General features: G+C 45.5%; 1 protein-coding gene across 1 annotated transcript in view; it reads left to right on the plus strand.

The window, feature by feature from the left end:
* The first annotated feature begins 2,503 nt into the window (after nucleotides 1-2,503).
* ELL3 (elongation factor for RNA polymerase II 3) overlaps nucleotides 2,504-20,217 on the plus strand; it is a 95,344-nt gene continuing 77,630 nt past the window's right edge. The window contains exon 1 of the mRNA XM_018566909.1: nucleotides 2,504-2,661. Coding sequence (XP_018422411.1) covers nucleotides 2,524-2,661 — 138 coding nt within the window. The 5' untranslated portion in view covers nucleotides 2,504-2,523. The remainder of the gene's footprint in view (nucleotides 2,662-20,217) is intronic.

Here is a 20,217-nt window from a genome sequence, read left to right on the forward strand (position 1 = left end):
GGGGGACATGATTTTCATGTATAAACTATTCAAGGGTGACAGCAACCTTAGTAACAAACTGTTTACGGTCAGCTCCATAACAAAGACCAGAGGGCACAACCAAAAATTGGTGGAAAAAAAATTTCACCACACAGGGCGCAGGGGTTCTTCACAGTTAGAGTGGTTAAGGTCTGGAACTCGCTGCCACAGGAAGTGATTTCAGCTAAGACTGTGGAATCGTTCAAGAGACTCCTGGATGAGTTCCTCGGAGACCATAACATACAGGGGTACAGGTATTGCTAAGAGAAAATCACACATGGACACATATACACGCACACACCAGCTCATAAAAATGCATACACGCAATAGGTTGGACTTGATGGACGTATGTCTTTATTCAACCTCAAATACTATGTAACTATGTAACTATGTAACTATATCAGTTATGTGATCTGTAGGACAGACTGCTGCAACTATAGCCAATATTTACCATGTACCCTGATGTAGGTCTCTTGTACCCTTTCCCAGCTATACCATGTTTGCTAGGTGTTTATAAATGTTGTCCAACATCTGTAAATAATGGAATAATAATGTTTGTAAATAATGGAATAATAATGTTTGTAAATAATGGAATAATAATGTTTGTAAATAATGGAATAATATTGTTTGTAAATAATGGAAAATACGTATTCATACTGTATATGTTTTATGTGCAGTCCACTAGTTAAAGGAAAAGTTCACCACCTTCAACTATAAAACCCTCTACCCCCATCTCCAAACCCTAATTTATCATAAAGTGAAACCCCACTCCCACCCAGGTCCTTACTTATCTCCCCTGTTAGCGACCTCCCACACTATTTACATCCCAGCCAGCAAAATGTAGGGCAGAAACATCCCATAGACTTGACTAGGATGTTGAACCAACAGCATAGGTGAGTCCCATTGAAGTCTATGGGATATTACTGCACAGATGTTGCCAGCCAGGATGTAAACACTGCAGGAAGCCGGCCGCTGTCATCATTGGAGGAAAGTGGTGGGCTAGGGCGGGGAATGGGGGGGGGGGGGGGGGGAGTTAAGGTATATCTAAAGGCAAAACTTTTTTTTGGTCTTAGATGGAGTGTGGAGGAGTCAGAACCTCTGTTATGAAATTTAGGACAGTGTAAAACTGAGTTGCCACCAGAACGAGAATAGAGGGAAACTCTTCCAATGGGGACATCTGTTCCGGTGACACCCATCTATGAGATTAGCCTTAGTTAGGAGGGATTTGCTCTCACTTCATGTTGTGTCTACAGGACAGGAAGTGCAGGGAAATCTCATGAACAAGCTACAGATGGCAAATCACACACAGATAACAAATATATAAATCGATAAAACCTGACGGCGTGTTACCCTTCCCCTGATCTATTAAAGAAAGAAAATGTTGGCAGTATATGTACTTTCAAGACGAATTTGTCCTTTAAATGTATCTAAAGCCAAAATGATTTTTACATTTTAGTTTAGCGTGATATGAAGTCAGAACCTCAGTCAGGTTTGTACAGCGGTCTATGTCCCCATTAATGAGATTCTATCTATTTGTTCTGGGTGACCATTGTGACGGAGACTCAAATTAGGGAAAATCCCAATGTTTGCATTGTCACCGGGACAGGAATAGAGAGGAAACCTTCAAATGGGGACAAAGGAAGAGAGTGAATTTCCCATGGCCCCCCATTCACACTTGTGTGCTGCCTGAATTTGTGCACAATCCCATTATTTTTCAAACCTGCAGAAAAGGCTTGTCGTCCTTGTGGTGCCAGTGTATATGGGGGCTACATGGGACACAGCGTGAGAGCAATAATAATCATATGACAGGGGTTCTAACCCCTCACTACTCTGTTCAACACAAAACAAAGACAAGACTTGTTCTCCTTGTGGTGCCATTCAGTGTTCATAGAACCCAAACTCACCAACCATGAGATGTGTTTTTCATGTGCAGCTAATAAATGGGTGAAGCTCCAGGCACTGAAAGGCGCATGCACTCTGCCATGTTTGTGATGTGTGGGGCAGCACATTGAAATGACTGGGTCCTGTCCTATGTGCAACAAATGTGCAAAAAGGTGAATAATTGTGTGTCGCGCTTCGCAAGTTTGAATGGGACACAGAGCAATAATAATATGACAGGGGTTGTAGCCCCCCAATGCTCTGTTCAACACAAAACAAATATAAGTGTTGGTTTTGGATACACTGTAACATTCTGAACTGTCATAATACATTGTAACAAGTAATACTTCCCCTCTTTCAACCCAGGAGGAGGTACTGTAACCCCCGGGATCTGCCAGGAACCTGCGATGACAGTATGCATGGACACAACTTGTGATTTGAAGGGCTCACCCTCTGAGCAGGTTGTCATGTTACCGTTCCTTTCACCTCCATAACATTCCCGATCCCCGTGTGAGATCACAGCGGCCACATCTGTCATGTACAGCCCCGCCCTCTCGCGACCAGGCCCCGCCCCTCCCAACACGCCTCTCTCGGGCTGCGCTCAACGGTGCCCTGCCAGTGCTCGCCATGGCTCGGCCCGGAGAGGAGCTGTGTGGGACACTGTCTTACCGGACCGAACCTCGCAAGATCCCCCGGCTCAGCCTCTTCCATCTCAAGCTGACCGACTCGGCTCTCCGCTGCCTGCGGGACTTTCAGAAGGCGCAGGTAATTCACCAACCCCGATCTGTCATACTTAACCCTAATGTCTCTGCGGGTCACCCCACTTCTGTACACCCCTTACTGTGTCCCCAACCCCGATCTATGTCATACTTACCCCTAACGTCTCTACGGGTCACCCCACTCCTATACACCCGTCACTGTGTGACCCCCAACCCCGATCTATGTCATACTTACCCCTAACGGCTCTGCGGGTCACTCCACTCCTATACATCCGTCACTGTGTGACCCCAACCCCGATCTATGTCATACTTACCCCTAACGGCTCTGCGGGTCACTCCACTCCTATACATCCGTCACTGTGTGACCCCAACCCCGATCTATGTCATACTTACCCCTAACGGCTCTGCGGGTCACTCCACTCCTATACATCCGTCACTGTGTGACCCCAACCCCGATCTATGTCATACTTACCCCTAACGGCTCTGCGGGTCACTCCACTCCTATACATCCGTCACTGTGTGACCCCAACCCCGATCTATGTCATACTTACCCCTAACGGCTCTGCGGGTCACTCCACTCCTATACATCCGTCACTGTGTGACCCCAACCCCGATCTATGTCATACTTACCCCTAACGGCTCTGCGGGTCACTCCACTCCTATACATCCGTCACTGTGTGACCCCAACCCCGATCTATGTCATACTTACCCCTAACGGCTCTGCGGGTCACTCCACTCCTATACATCCGTCACTGTGTGACCCCAACCCCGATCTATGTCATACTTACCCCTAACGGCTCTGCGGGTCACTCCACTCCTATACATCCGTCACTGTGTGACCCCAACCCCGATCTATGTCATACTTACCCCTAACGGCTCTGCGGGTCACTCCACTCCTATACATCCGTCACTGTGTGACCCCAACCCCGATCTATGTCATACTTACCCCTAACGGCTCTGCGGGTCACTCCACTCCTATACATCCGTCACTGTGTGACCCCAACCCCGATCTATGTCATACTTACCCCTAACGGCTCTGCGGGTCACTCCACTCCTATACATCCGTCACTGTGTGACCCCAACCCCGATCTATGTCATACTTACCCCTAACGGCTCTGCGGGTCACTCCACTCCTATACATCCGTCACTGTGTGACCCCAACCCCGATCTATGTCATACTTACCCCTAACGGCTCTGCGGGTCACTCCACTCCTATACATCCGTCACTGTGTGACCCCAACCCCGATCTATGTCATACTTACCCCTAACGGCTCTGCGGGTCACTCCACTCCTATACATCCGTCACTGTGTGACCCCAACCCCGATCTATGTCATACTTACCCCTAACGGCTCTGCGGGTCACTCCACTCCTATACATCCGTCACTGTGTGACCCCAACCCCGATCTATGTCATACTTACCCCTAACGGCTCTGCGGGTCACTCCACTCCTATACATCCGTCACTGTGTGACCCCAACCCCGATCTATGTCATACTTACCCCTAACGGCTCTGCGGGTCACTCCACTCCTATACATCCGTCACTGTGTGACCCCAACCCCGATCTATGTCATACTTACCCCTAACGGCTCTGCGGGTCACTCCACTCCTATACATCCGTCACTGTGTGACCCCAACCCCGATCTATGTCATACTTACCCCTAACGGCTCTGCGGGTCACTCCACTCCTATACATCCGTCACTGTGTGACCCCAACCCCGATCTATGTCATACTTACCCCTAACGGCTCTGCGGGTCACTCCACTCCTATACATCCGTCACTGTGTGACCCCAACCCCGATCTATGTCATACTTACCCCTAACGGCTCTGCGGGTCACTCCACTCCTATACATCCGTCACTGTGTGACCCCAACCCCGATCTATGTCATACTTACCCCTAACGGCTCTGCGGGTCACTCCACTCCTATACATCCGTCACTGTGTGACCCCAACCCCGATCTATGTCATACTTACCCCTAACGGCTCTGCGGGTCACTCCACTCCTATACATCCGTCACTGTGTGACCCCAACCCCGATCTATGTCATACTTACCCCTAACGGCTCTGCGGGTCACTCCACTCCTATACATCCGTCACTGTGTGACCCCAACCCCGATCTATGTCATACTTACCCCTAACGGCTCTGCGGGTCACTCCACTCCTATACATCCGTCACTGTGTGACCCCAACCCCGATCTATGTCATACTTACCCCTAACGGCTCTGCGGGTCACTCCACTCCTATACATCCGTCACTGTGTGACCCCAACCCCGATCTATGTCATACTTACCCCTAACGGCTCTGCGGGTCACTCCACTCCTATACATCCGTCACTGTGTGACCCCAACCCCGATCTATGTCATACTTACCCCTAACGGCTCTGCGGGTCACTCCACTCCTATACATCCGTCACTGTGTGACCCCAACCCCGATCTATGTCATACTTACCCCTAACGGCTCTGCGGGTCACTCCACTCCTATACATCCGTCACTGTGTGACCCCAACCCCGATCTATGTCATACTTACCCCTAACGGCTCTGCGGGTCACTCCACTCCTATACATCCGTCACTGTGTGACCCCAACCCCGATCTATGTCATACTTACCCCTAACGGCTCTGCGGGTCACTCCACTCCTATACATCCGTCACTGTGTGACCCCAACCCCGATCTATGTCATACTTACCCCTAACGGCTCTGCGGGTCACTCCACTCCTATACATCCGTCACTGTGTGACCCCAACCCCGATCTATGTCATACTTACCCCTAACGGCTCTGCGGGTCACTCCACTCCTATACATCCGTCACTGTGTGACCCCAACCCCGATCTATGTCATACTTACCCCTAACGGCTCTGCGGGTCACTCCACTCCTATACATCCGTCACTGTGTGACCCCAACCCCGATCTATGTCATACTTACCCCTAACGGCTCTGCGGGTCACTCCACTCCTATACATCCGTCACTGTGTGACCCCAACCCCGATCTATGTCATACTTACCCCTAACGGCTCTGCGGGTCACTCCACTCCTATACATCCGTCACTGTGTGACCCCAACCCCGATCTATGTCATACTTACCCCTAACGGCTCTGCGGGTCACTCCACTCCTATACATCCGTCACTGTGTGACCCCAACCCCGATCTATGTCATACTTACCCCTAACGGCTCTGCGGGTCACTCCACTCCTATACATCCGTCACTGTGTGACCCCAACCCCGATCTATGTCATACTTACCCCTAACGGCTCTGCGGGTCACTCCACTCCTATACATCCGTCACTGTGTGACCCCAACCCCGATCTATGTCATACTTACCCCTAACGGCTCTGCGGGTCACTCCACTCCTATACATCCGTCACTGTGTGACCCCAACCCCGATCTATGTCATACTTACCCCTAACGGCTCTGCGGGTCACTCCACTCCTATACATCCGTCACTGTGTGACCCCAACCCCGATCTATGTCATACTTACCCCTAACGGCTCTGCGGGTCACTCCACTCCTATACATCCGTCACTGTGTGACCCCAACCCCGATCTATGTCATACTTACCCCTAACGGCTCTGCGGGTCACTCCACTCCTATACATCCGTCACTGTGTGACCCCAACCCCGATCTATGTCATACTTACCCCTAACGGCTCTGCGGGTCACTCCACTCCTATACATCCGTCACTGTGTGACCCCAACCCCGATCTATGTCATACTTACCCCTAACGGCTCTGCGGGTCACTCCACTCCTATACATCCGTCACTGTGTGACCCCAACCCCGATCTATGTCATACTTACCCCTAACGGCTCTGCGGGTCACTCCACTCCTATACATCCGTCACTGTGTGACCCCAACCCCGATCTATGTCATACTTACCCCTAACGTCTCTGCGGTTCACCCCACTCCTATACAGCCGACACTGTGTCCCCAACCCCGATCTGTCATACTTACCCCTAACGGCTCTGCGGGTCACTCCACTCCTATACACCCGTCACTGTGTGACCCCAACCCCGATCTATGTCATACTTACCCCTAACGGCTCTGCGGGTCACTCCACTCCTATACATCCGTCACTGTGTGACCCCAACCCCGATCTATGTCATACTTACATCCTAACGGCTCTGCGGGTCACTCCACTACTATACACCCGTCACTGTGTTTCCCCAACCCCGATCTGTCATACTTACCCCAAATGTCTCTGCAAGTCACCCCACTCCTATACACCCGTCACTGTGTCCCCAACCCCGATCTATGTCATACTTGCCCCTAACGTCTCTGCGGGTCACCCCACTCCTATACACCCGTCACTGTGTCCCCAACCCCGATCTATGTCATACTTGCCCCTAACGTCTCTGCGGGTCACCCCACTCCTATACACCCGTCACTGTGTCTCCCCAACCCCGATCTATGTCATACTTTATCCAGAGATCACTATTAGTCACCCCACTCCTGTACATCACCCCTCAGTGTGCCCTCAACACCGATCTATGTTACACTTTATCCATATATCACTATTAGTCACCCCACTGTTGTAGAGCATCTGTCACTGTGTCCCCAACCCAATGTAATTCTTTATCCAAATATCTCTGCTGGTCACCCCACTTCTGTACATCACATGCCATCCATTTTGCCACAGAACTCTCCACTCCCCTTATTATATTTCCATTACCCCCCCTCCCCATCCATTTTTATTCAATGTCCCCCATGATTTCCCCCATTTCACACTCTGTGCTTATTCTATTTATTATTACATTTGTATGTTCTTTACAAGATTTGTTTTACAGTCTTTCCTATTGTTTGCATTTCTGTATTTTTCTGCTGTGACACATTCATTTGTTCCTTCCTGCTGACATGTAGCCTGAAATTTACCTGTGACATTTAGGTGTAAAGCCCCTGCCATCTGTTCTCCTCCTGGAAATGGCCTTTCACTGATAGCATGTCCTTGATATGCATTACCTGTTGATAGCAGCAGCCTCCACCTGCCAGCATATGTTCTGTGCTTTTCACCTGATCTCCACCTTTCCGCCTTCCTGTGTATAGCACCCTACCCTATTGTGTGCTCTCTGACCACCATCAGGGTAATATTTCACAATAACTGGGACGTCCATGAATCAGTGAGCACAATCCCAGATCAGGTACACTGAAAACAGAGTGATTTCTGTGCCGTGCCGTGTTTTTTTTTTTTGTTTGTTTGTTTTATCATTTTGTTCTAAATGAATGCAGAACACTCTTTGTGCATTGATTAGTAAAACTGATTGTTTTTTCACAAATATTAGTAAATGACCCGTTTTTAGCTTGCCCTGAATATATAACTGCCCCCCCTTTATTGTGTGTTTATTTTCAGAATAGTGCCATGGCTAGCTTAAACTTTAGCCTCCCACAACCCTAAAATTGTGTTTATTTGATCCTGTGAGATCTCAGCTCTCCATTCAGCTTTATTCTCTGTTCAGTGTTGGAAATGGTTATGAATCTCTCTGAGATTCCAATGAGCTATAACACCGATCATCGTTACAGCATATTGTGCAGGTCGGGACAGGCACATTTTTACGTATTCATCCCGCCCACAATACGTCGTTCTGGTTTGCTTTTTAATAAATCAGGGTTTCACGACACCAAATAGAACTCAAAAATCAGTTGGTCCAACCTTGAGGTCAGATGATAGCAATAGAAAGTTGTCAAAAAAGTTATGTCATAAGCTGTAACTTTATTTCAGCACATTGGTGACCCATCTGTTGGGCTTTGTCTGGCCTTGCATTAGATTTGCATTTCACATTAATATGACACTAAACTCAGGAGTTAAATCTTAAAAATCCATTCATGTACCTTAACTATTAACACAAATAACATAGTAACATAACATAGTAACATAGTATTTGAGGTTGAATAAAGACATAAGTCCATCAACTCCAACCTGTTGTGTGTGTGTGTGTGTGTGAATAGTTCATGAGTGTTCTCATTCTTAAGAGTACCTGTACCCTTGTACATTTCGGTCTCTCAGAAAGTCGTCCAAAAGCCTCTTGAATGATTCCATATTAATTGCGGAAATTAATGTAACAAATGTATCTTATTTGTGTATCACTCGGCTGTAGATCCTCAAATCATCTCTGAATTGGTGCTGACACTGTCCTTCCTTCTGGAGGGTGGTTACTTTTGTTCTCCATGGCCCCTGTGTGTGTTGTAAAGTAGCCACCGCTACAAGCTCACTCCTATGATAGACTACAATCTCACATTTACAGGGCTATTCACTAAAGGGTGAGGAGTTTGGAGAAGACAGGAGAAGTGAACAATCTAGGACAACATAGCGTAACTGGACAGTGAGCTGAAGTGGAGAATTTTCCAGTTCAGCTATGTTGTCCTAGATTGTTCACTTCTCCTGTCTTCTCCAAACTCTTTACCCTTTAGTGAATAACCCTGTAAATTTACTAATTTGCATTAAGATTGTAGTCCATCACAGGAGTGAGCTTGGAGCGGTGACTACTTTACAACACACACAGGGACCATGGAGAACAAAAGTAGCCACCCTCCAGAAGGAAGTACATTGTCAGCACCAATTCAGAGATGATTTGGTGATTTACAACTGAGTGACACACTAATAAGCTACAATTTTGACAATATTTAAGGCACTTGAATGCATTTTTAAGGCCTCATGCACATGGGAAAGAAATGCCACTTTTAGAGGCATTTTTTGTTTTGTTTTCTATGCCTCTGAACGCAGCTCTATTTCAAACATATGAGAATTTATCAAAACTGGAGTAGGCAGAATCTAGAACAGTTGCCCATGGCAACTTATCAGCCTCTGCCTTTCATTTTCAAAGCTTAACTGAACAAAGTGAAGAGGGAAGCTGATTGGTTGCCACGGGCAACTGCTCCAGATTCTGCCTGCTCCAGTTTTGATAAATTCCCCTTGTTGTGTCCATGCACATTGTGGCATTTAGATCCATATTTTGGAGTAGCGTTCTAAATGCCCCAAACCTGTGTTCAGACGGGAGCTTACTGGCGTAATTCATGTACATAAATGTATGTGCTTGAAAACACATGTATGTGCATGTATATGTGCGTAAATTAATTCTCAAGGCTAGAATAAATGAATATTCTAGCCAGTAGAATGAGTTGACACGCATGCACCTCTAAACCCTGGACATAAACACAAGAAATTACATGCTAAAACAACCATTTTTTTTAATGCTGTGTTTCTTTTTATCAGTTTATGGCAGATTAAGATCCATCATAGATGGGAGTATTTTAATAATCCCAGGCGCATGGGAAATCCCAGTTGCAATGGTACGTGTATTGCTGTGTGAGACCTTGTCTGATACTTTTGCCCATCCATACTGAAGCAGTGTCTCTTGACGCCGTCACATACATGGAGCTTGCTTTGACATTGTGACTTCTTATATGCACATGTGAAGTATCTACAGATGTTAGTATTAGAAGTCTGCAGTCTCAGTTTCTGAATTATTCCTTTCAGTTTCCACGCAGGACACTAATCTATCTACCTTCGTTCCTATTTAGAAACAGACTCTGAACTTTATTGGTGTAAAGTGAGAATAGAGAAACAGGTGTATGGAACAAAATGCTGTCATTTCCAGCATCTTTATTTCAAATTGTATTTGTGATTTTCATGGCTTGCCAGCACCTGTTTCACATGAGAAATTTATATGATATGGCAGTATGAAGAGCAATGATACGTGAAGTGCTGTGATCCACATCTCAGTTTTTATCAGTTTCAAGCTACTTTTCTCAACCAGGGTGTTTTCTGGCTTCCTCAGGACAGGGGTGCCTTTAAATGTTCATACAGAGTCATGCCTGTGATGTGAAGGGGGAGCCTGATGTGAAAGAAGAGGACTCTGATGCGAAAGAGGGGGACTCTGGTGTGAAAGAAAATGACTGATGATGTCTATGGACTTGGTGCAAATCGCATTTGCCCAAGCCCATGCAACACTATCAGTTACACCCCCCATCCCAACCAAATCAGTTTCTGCCATGGCATTCCCCACCCCACAGCTACACGTAACAAAGGGGCAGAACATTCCCAGGCCACAGCTGATTGGGCCGGGAGGGGAAGGGTGTCACTGACAGTTTTGTGCAGGCTTGGGTAAACTGGGTTTGCACCAAGGCCAGGTATATTACTACTCAGTCATTACTAACTGATACTCTATAATAAATGCGGTTTTAAGGGAAGTGGATATCTTTGTAACCTAAGCTGTTTTGTTTTGTGTATATTTGAGTTTAGTCATGTTTGAACAGTATGGTGAAAGTTTAGCCCGATTATTGACAAATGGAAGGTACTTGCTTCATACTATATACACAAAACATATGTTAAGCTAGCCATACACTGGTAGATTTTTGCATGAACTTTCACATGAAAAATCTTGTAAGAACATTCGATAATGCCATCAGCAACTCGCCGAATGTCATTCAAAAATGTTGTTTTATTTGGCACTGATTTTTTTCATTTTGGAACGAATGGAGTTTCCCGAATGAAAACCACATTCACTGTCAGAATTTCATTTTTCTGAGAAAAAATTCCCATCCTGCTCCTTCAATTTTTTTTAGTCACTGCGGTTGAAATAAATCGCTGCAAAAACCATTTTTTTTCAAACAAAATGTGTATTTCCTGCTTTACATTTACAGTTGATGGAGTTGTGCTGCTGCTGATCTTGATATTTGTAGCATGTTCTGATATGAGGGGCCAGTTGCTGCAAGAAAGCACCCAACGTTTTAATAGATAGTGAAGTTGAAGCCTTTATCAGATTCTAAGCGAAATCCGCTTTACCGTTGCTTGATTACATTGATTGATTGATTAGATTGCACGCTCCCTGAGGGAAGGGACTGATATGAATGTATACTGTGTAAAATGCCGGCGCTATGTAAATACCTGTAATAAATAAATATTAAATAATTTGACAATAATACCCCCAAAAGCAGCTGTGCAGCTACATAGAATCAATGGAGTGGCTAAGCAGTGTTGTTTGAGCTAATTGCAGCATCTGGTAAGCTAAACTGTCCCACACTGGCAGCCTTCACCTGATACAAGTATGAGGAGCCCTGAGGACATTCAACCCTCTGCCACCTATCCCAGTATTCCCTTGATGCTCGCCTCTTACTAAGCAATATGGTTTTATTACTGCTGAATTTAGATAAGTGTAGCTCATAAAAATGTGATCATAGTCACTGAGCAATATATGTACAGGAAATCAGCATTCCAGAAATGTCAGAAGCTTTAAAGTAGTACTACTAAACACTCCCATTTTTTATCCTAATGCATCCTAAACAACTTGTACACTATTCCCCGATACATCTTTCTGTTGTGTGCGTATGTGTAGATATGTTCCCACTTTGCTTTTCACCACCGTCAGCTCCGGGTGCCAAAGTGCTGCTTCTCCGATCTTTCAGGTAGGAGATTGCATGCAACTGGTGGACAGGACAGGTTTAAGCTGCTGTCAATCATTTGTTTGGAGGAGGGACGAAGAGAGGAGCGGATTTACGCCCCATTGAATACAAGCAGGGTATGGAGAGGAACACGTAGTGCCAGATGGGAGCGCAAAGGTGACTCCATGGGAAACTGTTACAGAGCAGAGCCACCTGTAAAGGGGAACATGAAAAGGGAAAATCTTCAGATAGGCAAAGAACAGCAATTACAGCAATCATGGTAAGTACTGAGGGCTGCAGTGCTATATGCTTTTTACTTTAAAAGCTTTAACCCCTTCATGACTGAGGCCCTTTTTTCATTTTTTGCACCCATGTAAAATACCCTAATTTGGGGTATTTAGTTAGTAATAAGAAATCAATTGTTAATTTTATTATTGGCTATATACAGGGCCACTGATAGGGGGATACAGTCAGCTCTCCTGTACTGGGCCCGGCCCCATCGGGTCAGCAGGGGGGCCCGGGCTCAGCTTGAAAGCAAGCAGTGGAGCTCAAGCCCCCCGCAGCTGTCATGGTATCTAAGGCAGTGGTTCTCAACCTGTGTAACCTTAGGACACACGTTTGGCCTTGGTCATTAAGTCGCGACCCAAGTCACACTGCAATGGAATGCACAGCATTAAGGTTCCGCACGTACCAGTGTGGGTGTTAGGAGCATTTGGGGTACCATTCAAATGAATGGCAAGGCAACACCCCTTCCGCACCAGAATGCACGGTAGGTGTGATTGCGTGGTACAGTGCGGTAATCACACGGTACCATGTGATTAACGCACTGTACTAGTGTGAATGGGCCCTCAAAAAAACACTGACATACATACACAACCACAGACACATTCTCACAAACACTCCAACATTTTTTTTCTTTTTTAAGATCCACCCAGTCTCCCTACCTTACAAGAACTGGAGTGGATCCTCAGCCAGGAGTCCAGTGTGGGCTGCTGTGCTGTGATGGAGCTCCATCCATATGTGCATTGCTGGTACAGCTCCCTTGCATGCCCTGTAGAGGTGTTGGGAGCCAGAATGTGACGTCACTCTGATCCAGGCACTTCTATAGAACACATGAGGGAGCTGTAAGCAATGCCCTTATGGATGGAGCTCCCTCGCGGCCACAGCCCCATCCCAGTTCAAGCTGACACTCGGCAAAATGCAGCATATTTTTAAAGGTTGCTTGGTGTGAAAACAGACAGTGCAGCGCTAGGGGGAGGCAGAGGAGCCTCTCATCTAGAAAAGTGGAAGGCATGCAGTGACCCACTGAACATGGGGTTGCGACCCACTATTGGGTCACGACCCACCAGTTGAGAACCAAGGTATATGCTGCTGCATACAGGTCCACCTAACTTGCTACCAGAGCCTCCAGTGACAGCCTACCTCACTGGTGCTTCAAATGTACCAGTGAGGTAGGCTGTCATTAGAGGCTAAGGCAGCGAATAAGGTGGACCTGCACACGGTAGCATGCACCTTTTGTGAACCAGCGCAGAAGGAGAACAGGGCGGAGATGTGGGTGGAGTTATCATGATAGCGGGTAGGAGCGGTAGGCGGTCTTAGCGGGATCACAGGTAGGAGAGCTGCAGAGATGAGAGCTCTGACCTTGCAGTGCGCAGATTGCAGAGGACTCTGATGCTGTGAGGACTCTGAAGGCCCGTTCACACCAATGTGGTGTGTTAATCACATGGTTCTGTGCAATTAACGCATGCTACCATGTGATGCACCTACAATGCGTTACAGTGCGGCAGGTGCGTTATGTTGCCATTCATTTGAATGCCACCTAAACGCACCTCCTGTGCGCAATGTGTTCAACGGCACCGCAATGCACGGTACCGCAATGCTATGGTGGAAAAAAGTAGTGCATGTGCAAAAAAAGGGGTGACATTCATTCCCAATACACTTTGAGAATGTCATGCATTTCAACAAATGTGTGGTGCTATGCCAAAGAATGGTGCATGTGCTATTTTTTTCCATTCATTCTTCATGTTGCCAGTCAAGTATCAATCTTCAGGAATGGTTTTCTTTTAATAGCAGGAGTACAGATCTTCAGGAGAAGCCTGAAATGGTCATATATCCCAGGTGGACAAAAAGTGCAAAGGGCCCTAGTGCAGAAGGGCTGCTCTTTAGCACCCATCATTGCTGCCGATTGTACATATTGCATATCTGCTTTCCAGGATTCTACATCTTGGCAGAGTTCTAGCTGGTACTATTGTCAGCTTTAGGTCTGATTCTTGCAATGTACCTTCACTTTCTATAAGCCAATGTCTTAAATCTTCTTGAATAAAAACACAAGGCCCAGCTGAATTTTCACTGATACATTTTCTTTAAAGCCCCATTCCAGGCAAAATATGCCTGGAATCAAGGACAGTATCACGGAGATAGGCTTCGGGGGTCCTTGGGGAGCAGACAAGGCTATGCAAGCAATATATCTGTCTAGGATTTATTTCAACCTTTATATGGGTGGTAGAGGAGAACAATGTGAGCAACAAGTGCATGAGACCTTTCTGCAATTCAGTGCAAACAATGACTACAACTCACTGATGGAAACAAAAAAAGTACTTTGATTGACCATAGCTTTACATTGAGGCTAGGTTCACACCTGGGCGACTTCTGACTGAGCGGTTTTGTGCACGATTGCCTGGCTCTCACGGAGTTGCCCACCACAGCCGATCGTGCTGTGGGTGGCATTAATTTCTAATGGCACCCCAGACACGCTGGGCGGATTGCGTGGTTTCCCGCCACGATTCACACCCGTGCAATTGAACACGATAGCGGCTACAAAAGCTGCGCATCGTGTGGTGCAAAAAAAGGTACGTGTACCTTTTTTTAGCGATTGCCGCGCGGATGTAACCCCATTGAAAGCCATGGGGCGCGGGTATCCGCTCTGTTGCTCAGGTCGGAACCTAGCCTCAAAAGCAGCTTACAACAGCAGCCAGAGTAATAAAACTATCCACCAGCAGCAGTGTGCCCAGCCGGATATTATGGCTAGCTTTGTAGACTTCTGATAATGGCTCTTGAAGGTTATTTACTCTTGAAAAGAGTCTGACTTTTGGAAAACAATCTGATTTTTATTATCTGTTGTGTTAGAACATGACGACCTGCCACACCATCCCCAAGAGGAATGTGCTGAATACATTAAATACATATCTCCTTGTTGTGATCACATGTAGAATTTTGCGAAGAAGTAGTTATGCAAGGATGGGGAGCTACCTACAGTGTGAGGCTTTTAGCACTAGGTTTGCAAGTGTAAAACGTCTTTGCATGTGTAACAAACTTAGTTTACTTCTTTTCAGTGTGTTTGAATCTTGGGCATGTTTTTAGAATGACAGAGAAATAACCCACGTGGCTTCATGTGTCAAAAAATACCAGGAAGTATATTTGTTTTATTCTACATAGCAACCTAACAGAACCCAGCTGACATGTTTCCATTGCAGAATAGAAAATGAAAGGTATAATGACCATCATGTGTAAAGCAGCTTCAAAGAAGGGCTTAAAAGAACGCCTGCAAATGGCCCTAGCAATTGGATAACTTCTTGTCATTTGTACTGTGACACATATGTAAGCTGCCATTGCTGGCGTCTCCTTCATGAGGAACTTCACCCTCCAAATTAATGATACATTCTTTCTTAGGGCTAGTTCACACCAGATGCAGTTGTGATGCTGCTGCAGCCAAAGTACATCACAATGCTTTGCTATGGGATTTCTGGTGCTCTGTTCACACCAGTGCAGTCCGAAAAAATACTGCTTGCTCATTTTAGCTGCATCGGATTGCACCGGAATACATAAAAAATGCATGCAAATGCACTGGAGCGTACCTGAAATCCCATTTTAAGCACACAAAAAAACCTGAATAAATCACGGTAAAATCGCGTGCAAACGCATCGCACTGCAGCTGCATGGATGCACACAGTTCTGGTGTGAACTAGCCCTTAGGGCCGGTTCACACCACAAAGTCTGCATACAGTGCATTTGGTCTCTGAAACTGTGTGTGAACCGGCCCTTAAGGTGGTGTTCTTGTGATGTAATACCATATTTACAAGCCCAGTGGCATTACCTCTCCTATTAACAGAATGGAGAAAATAAATAGACATGGTGCAAGATCTCTGTCTGCGCATGTGCGAGAACTTGCACCTCCTCTATTCTCTTTCCCCATTCCGTGAACGGGGGAGGTAATGCCTCCTGGGATTGGAGACCACAGTACCTCAGGCAGCAGGAGGAGAGAGAAACATCTTTCTCACTTGGACAAGAATGGCGCTACTGGGCAGGGGCCAGCAGAAAATATAAAGTAGAAATAATAAATTAATAAATAAAGTTCGGCCTTTTAAAAAAAGTGAGAGGGGTACGATTAGACCGGGGGGGGGGGGTTATTTAATGAGTGAAGGTCCGCTTTCAGAAATTCTGGTTGACTGTCAGGCTTATGGAATGGCTTCTTCTCATTCACTGATCTGCAGATCAAAGGGTCTGACTTCTCTTGATGCATACTTGCTCCAAGTGAGTGACTAAGAATATTGATATTTATAGACAGCCAGGTATTTTTAGGAAGTTATCGGTGGCATCCTTCATTTATCTTTCATTCTCTGCATAGCTTTTGAATTTGTTCTGCATTTGTAGATGAAGTACAATGTTTTTAATAATATTTTTAATGGGAGAAAAACATACAAATAGCAAGACCTGTATTTTCTCAAGAGAGGAAGGCAGTCATACTCGTATATGAAAAGTGTTTGTTGGGAAGAAGTCTTTACTGTAGACCCAGCAAGTAGTCGGAATGAACCTCATCTGGGAACTTGTGAAAGAACTGTCTGGACTGTCTCTGACAATTAGTCAGCCTTCCATGTTCTTGCTTAAAGTGATTCTGTCCTAAAAAAAAAAAGAGTTCTAAAAACAGACATACATGTAAAATATAACTGCGAATTTCCTTTCCCTCTGCCTGCACCACCAGAATGCTGCAGAGTTCAGTAGAAATCTTACTCCGAAGTCCGCAGGGAAACTGATACATCATGAGTTTCAAGTAGCATTTGTTAAAGGAGTTGTAAAGCCCCAGGATATACTATCCTGTTATAACATCAGCAATGTAATAGGAATACATACTATACTGTAGTTGTTTTTTATAATGCAATCAAAGCTAAGAAAAAAAACCCTTTTATATACTGAGTGCTGCCTGCTTTTGGCCCAATACTTTCAACAACTTCTTGGATTCCCAGTGGGCTTTGCATCTCCTTCCCTGCTTGATGTGACGCAATCTTGATTCCTTAAAGGAGAACTATGAGATGAGTGATTTCCACTCACCTCATAGTTCTAGCCGACCTGTGACAATGACACTGTCACAGGTCGGCTCAGTAGATCGGGAGGTGAGCGAACACATACCGGGCTCTCTGCTGTGACAAGGGAGGGGCTGGATTCCCCTCTTGCCGCTCCGATCTGCCAGCGTTGACTGGCGGATCGGACGGGGGAGGGGGCGGGTACAGCTGGCTCTGCCTCTAGATAGGCAGAGCCAGCTGTCACTTACGCAGCTGGGCGGATCCCGACGTCCATGTCGGGATCCGCTCCGGCGTCTCAGTATACCGCGAGCTGTAGCACGCGGTATACTGAGCTTAGGGTAACGGGAGGACGCTAGTTTGTGTCCTCCCGTTACCCTAAGGAGAACTATGGGGAAAAACACTGACCCCATAGTTCTCCTTTAAGACTGTATAGTCCATCATGCAGATCTAACATCCAGGAATGAGATTCTGATACGCGATTTTATTCATTTTATGTGAGTGTAATTTTTTTAAATAAAATAATTTCATGCATACGGGGTGCGCCATGGTTTCCACTTCTGTCTTTGAGAGATCTTTTTTAGGCTGTCGGTAGAGGAGAAAACCGTTAAGATCAGGATTGGTCTCATCTGAAGGAAGGAAGATCATAGCTACAAACAGTGTGAGGAAGGAGTTTTACCCTATAAGAAGCGCTTTGAGACCCAAGGGTCTGAAGAGTGGGCAGAGTGGCGCACAAAGAAAAACCAAGACAGCACTTTTTTTGAGAGAGAGAGCTGCCTGCTTTTAATGAATTTATGAACACTTTGTTTCAAATGATGTGTTTTATACACTGACACAGGACGTTTGCTACTTTATTAGTCATTTGGAGTTTTTTTTAGATTATCACCTTGTGATTCACACAAACAGTTGACTAGAAGATTTAATTTTGAAAATATTTGAAAAATATATATATATGTTTTTCTTTACTCACAGTAGTATTGTTCACTATAATATTTGTTTTTTGCACATATTATTTGTTTACTTGTTGGGTGATAGCGCCGCTTCACATATTTGAATGATATTAATGCAGGCTCATGCAGCCAATTTAAGTGAGCAGCTATAAGGAGTAACGCCCAGTTTTTCTTAGATTAATCGAGCGCAGAAGCCCCTGTAGATAATTATCTATAGTCATTGTTGTTGGTTTCAGAAATGTATTCATCCCCATAGTTAGAGCCGACGTGTGACACTGCAGCTGTCATGCCGATTACTGATCGAGAACTGAGCGATTGCAAACCGCTAATCGCTCCGTTTACGTTCTTCTCCCTGCAGAGAGCGGTGGCTGTCAGTCACCGCTCCCTTCAGGAATTCCCCCCTCCCTTCTCTCTTTTCCTCCAGCGCTGACGGGAAGGACAGGCACAGATGGCTCCGGGTCTACAGCGGCAGAGCCAGCTGTCAATCCGGCAGCTGGGTGGATTCCGACAATATTTTCAGGATATTTCCCAGCTGCAGCGCAGCTCTGCACTGTCGGCATATAGTGGACAATGGCCGCTATATGCTGATTTTTGGGTCACAGGAGGAAATTAGTAAATGTCCTCGTGTGACTCTAAAGAGAACAACGGTCAAAAGGTTTGGCCATAGTTTTCTTTCAATTGATTACAAGAAAAATGTTTTCTTTTTTTTATGCAACCTGAAGTCCTAGCCTATCGCACCCATCAGCCAGGTAACCTCAGGAAAACATGGCAGATGAAATGATACCTCTATCTGCCGTCTTCAGTCATATGATTGTAGATACAACGTAGAGATAACTCCGGACAGAATCATCAAGAATTGTCAGTATTATCTGCTCAGCGTACCCCTTGTTGCCAACCTTGCCATAAATGTTACAGGAGCCTTTACTTTTGTGCAATAAGCCAGAGATGTTGACTCACTGCTCAATTGCTTCCTGGAGTTGGCATCATTTACTTTCTAAAGTGGAACTAAATCGTCACATCAAAGGGCCACTTTTCTGTTATTGCTTTAATTGAAATTGGTGCCACTGTATGTAATAATCATATGACTGCTTTTCTTACCAGACACACTTTTAAGGGTCAGGACCTATAATTTGTGTGTCCTTGCAGGCCTTCCCAAACACAGGCATGCAGCCTGGAAGCTACCAAACCACACCACTAAGTACTGCTATTGGTTATTATTGAAGGATTTCATTAGTTCTTTGAGAAGCGCTGTGCCTAGTGCGAAATGCTTCAGCTGGGAACTTGTTCCTGCTGGCTGTTTAATAAAGAGAGAATATAACTTGTTATCTTGGTGTGCGGTGTTTCTGTTGCTGGTACAATTAACTGAATTTTTGCTCTTAATACCTAACTGTGCCTAGGCAATATTTTTAATCTGTGTTTTGATCTCCACCTTACTATTTTGCGCCTTAGTGATATTAAAGTCAAAATCTTTTAAGCGTTTTCAAATGCTGATTAAATCACTTACAATGGATGCTGTTTTGTGATGTATAAAAGGTTTTAATTTCCTGCAGAATGAACTGATCCCCTGAGCACTGGCTCTGATATCCTGTTTAAGAGTGGCTCATTTCTCTTGCAGGATCCTATAGAGCCACCCTTGTGTGCTAGTAAGCTGAGTGTGTCTTCACAAACACAGCAAGGCAAGCCACTTCCCTTCTCCCTGCTCCACTCTCCTCCTCCCTTCCTTATTCTAGTAGGCATAGATCTGTTGGAGACTGCTCTGTCCCTTGTGATCTTGTACGGGACAGGAAGTTCAGGGAAGCTGAGATGAGAGAGTTGGAGCCAGCGGTTTGGAAACATAATGACTGTAAGTTATTGGTCAAAAATGTAAAGAAATACTTTGCTGGGCAATATATATTTCTATGATCTCATTATGATCTCATGAGTTCATTACTGAGCAAAAATATGAGAGTTTAATATTACTTTGAATAGAAGCAGTAAACCTGGAATTTTGTTT

This window comes from Nanorana parkeri, unplaced genomic scaffold (genome assembly GCF_000935625.1).
Source record: "Nanorana parkeri isolate BGI_ZX_2015 unplaced genomic scaffold, ASM93562v1 scaffold987, whole genome shotgun sequence".
Taxonomy (NCBI): domain Eukaryota; kingdom Metazoa; phylum Chordata; class Amphibia; order Anura; family Dicroglossidae; genus Nanorana; species Nanorana parkeri.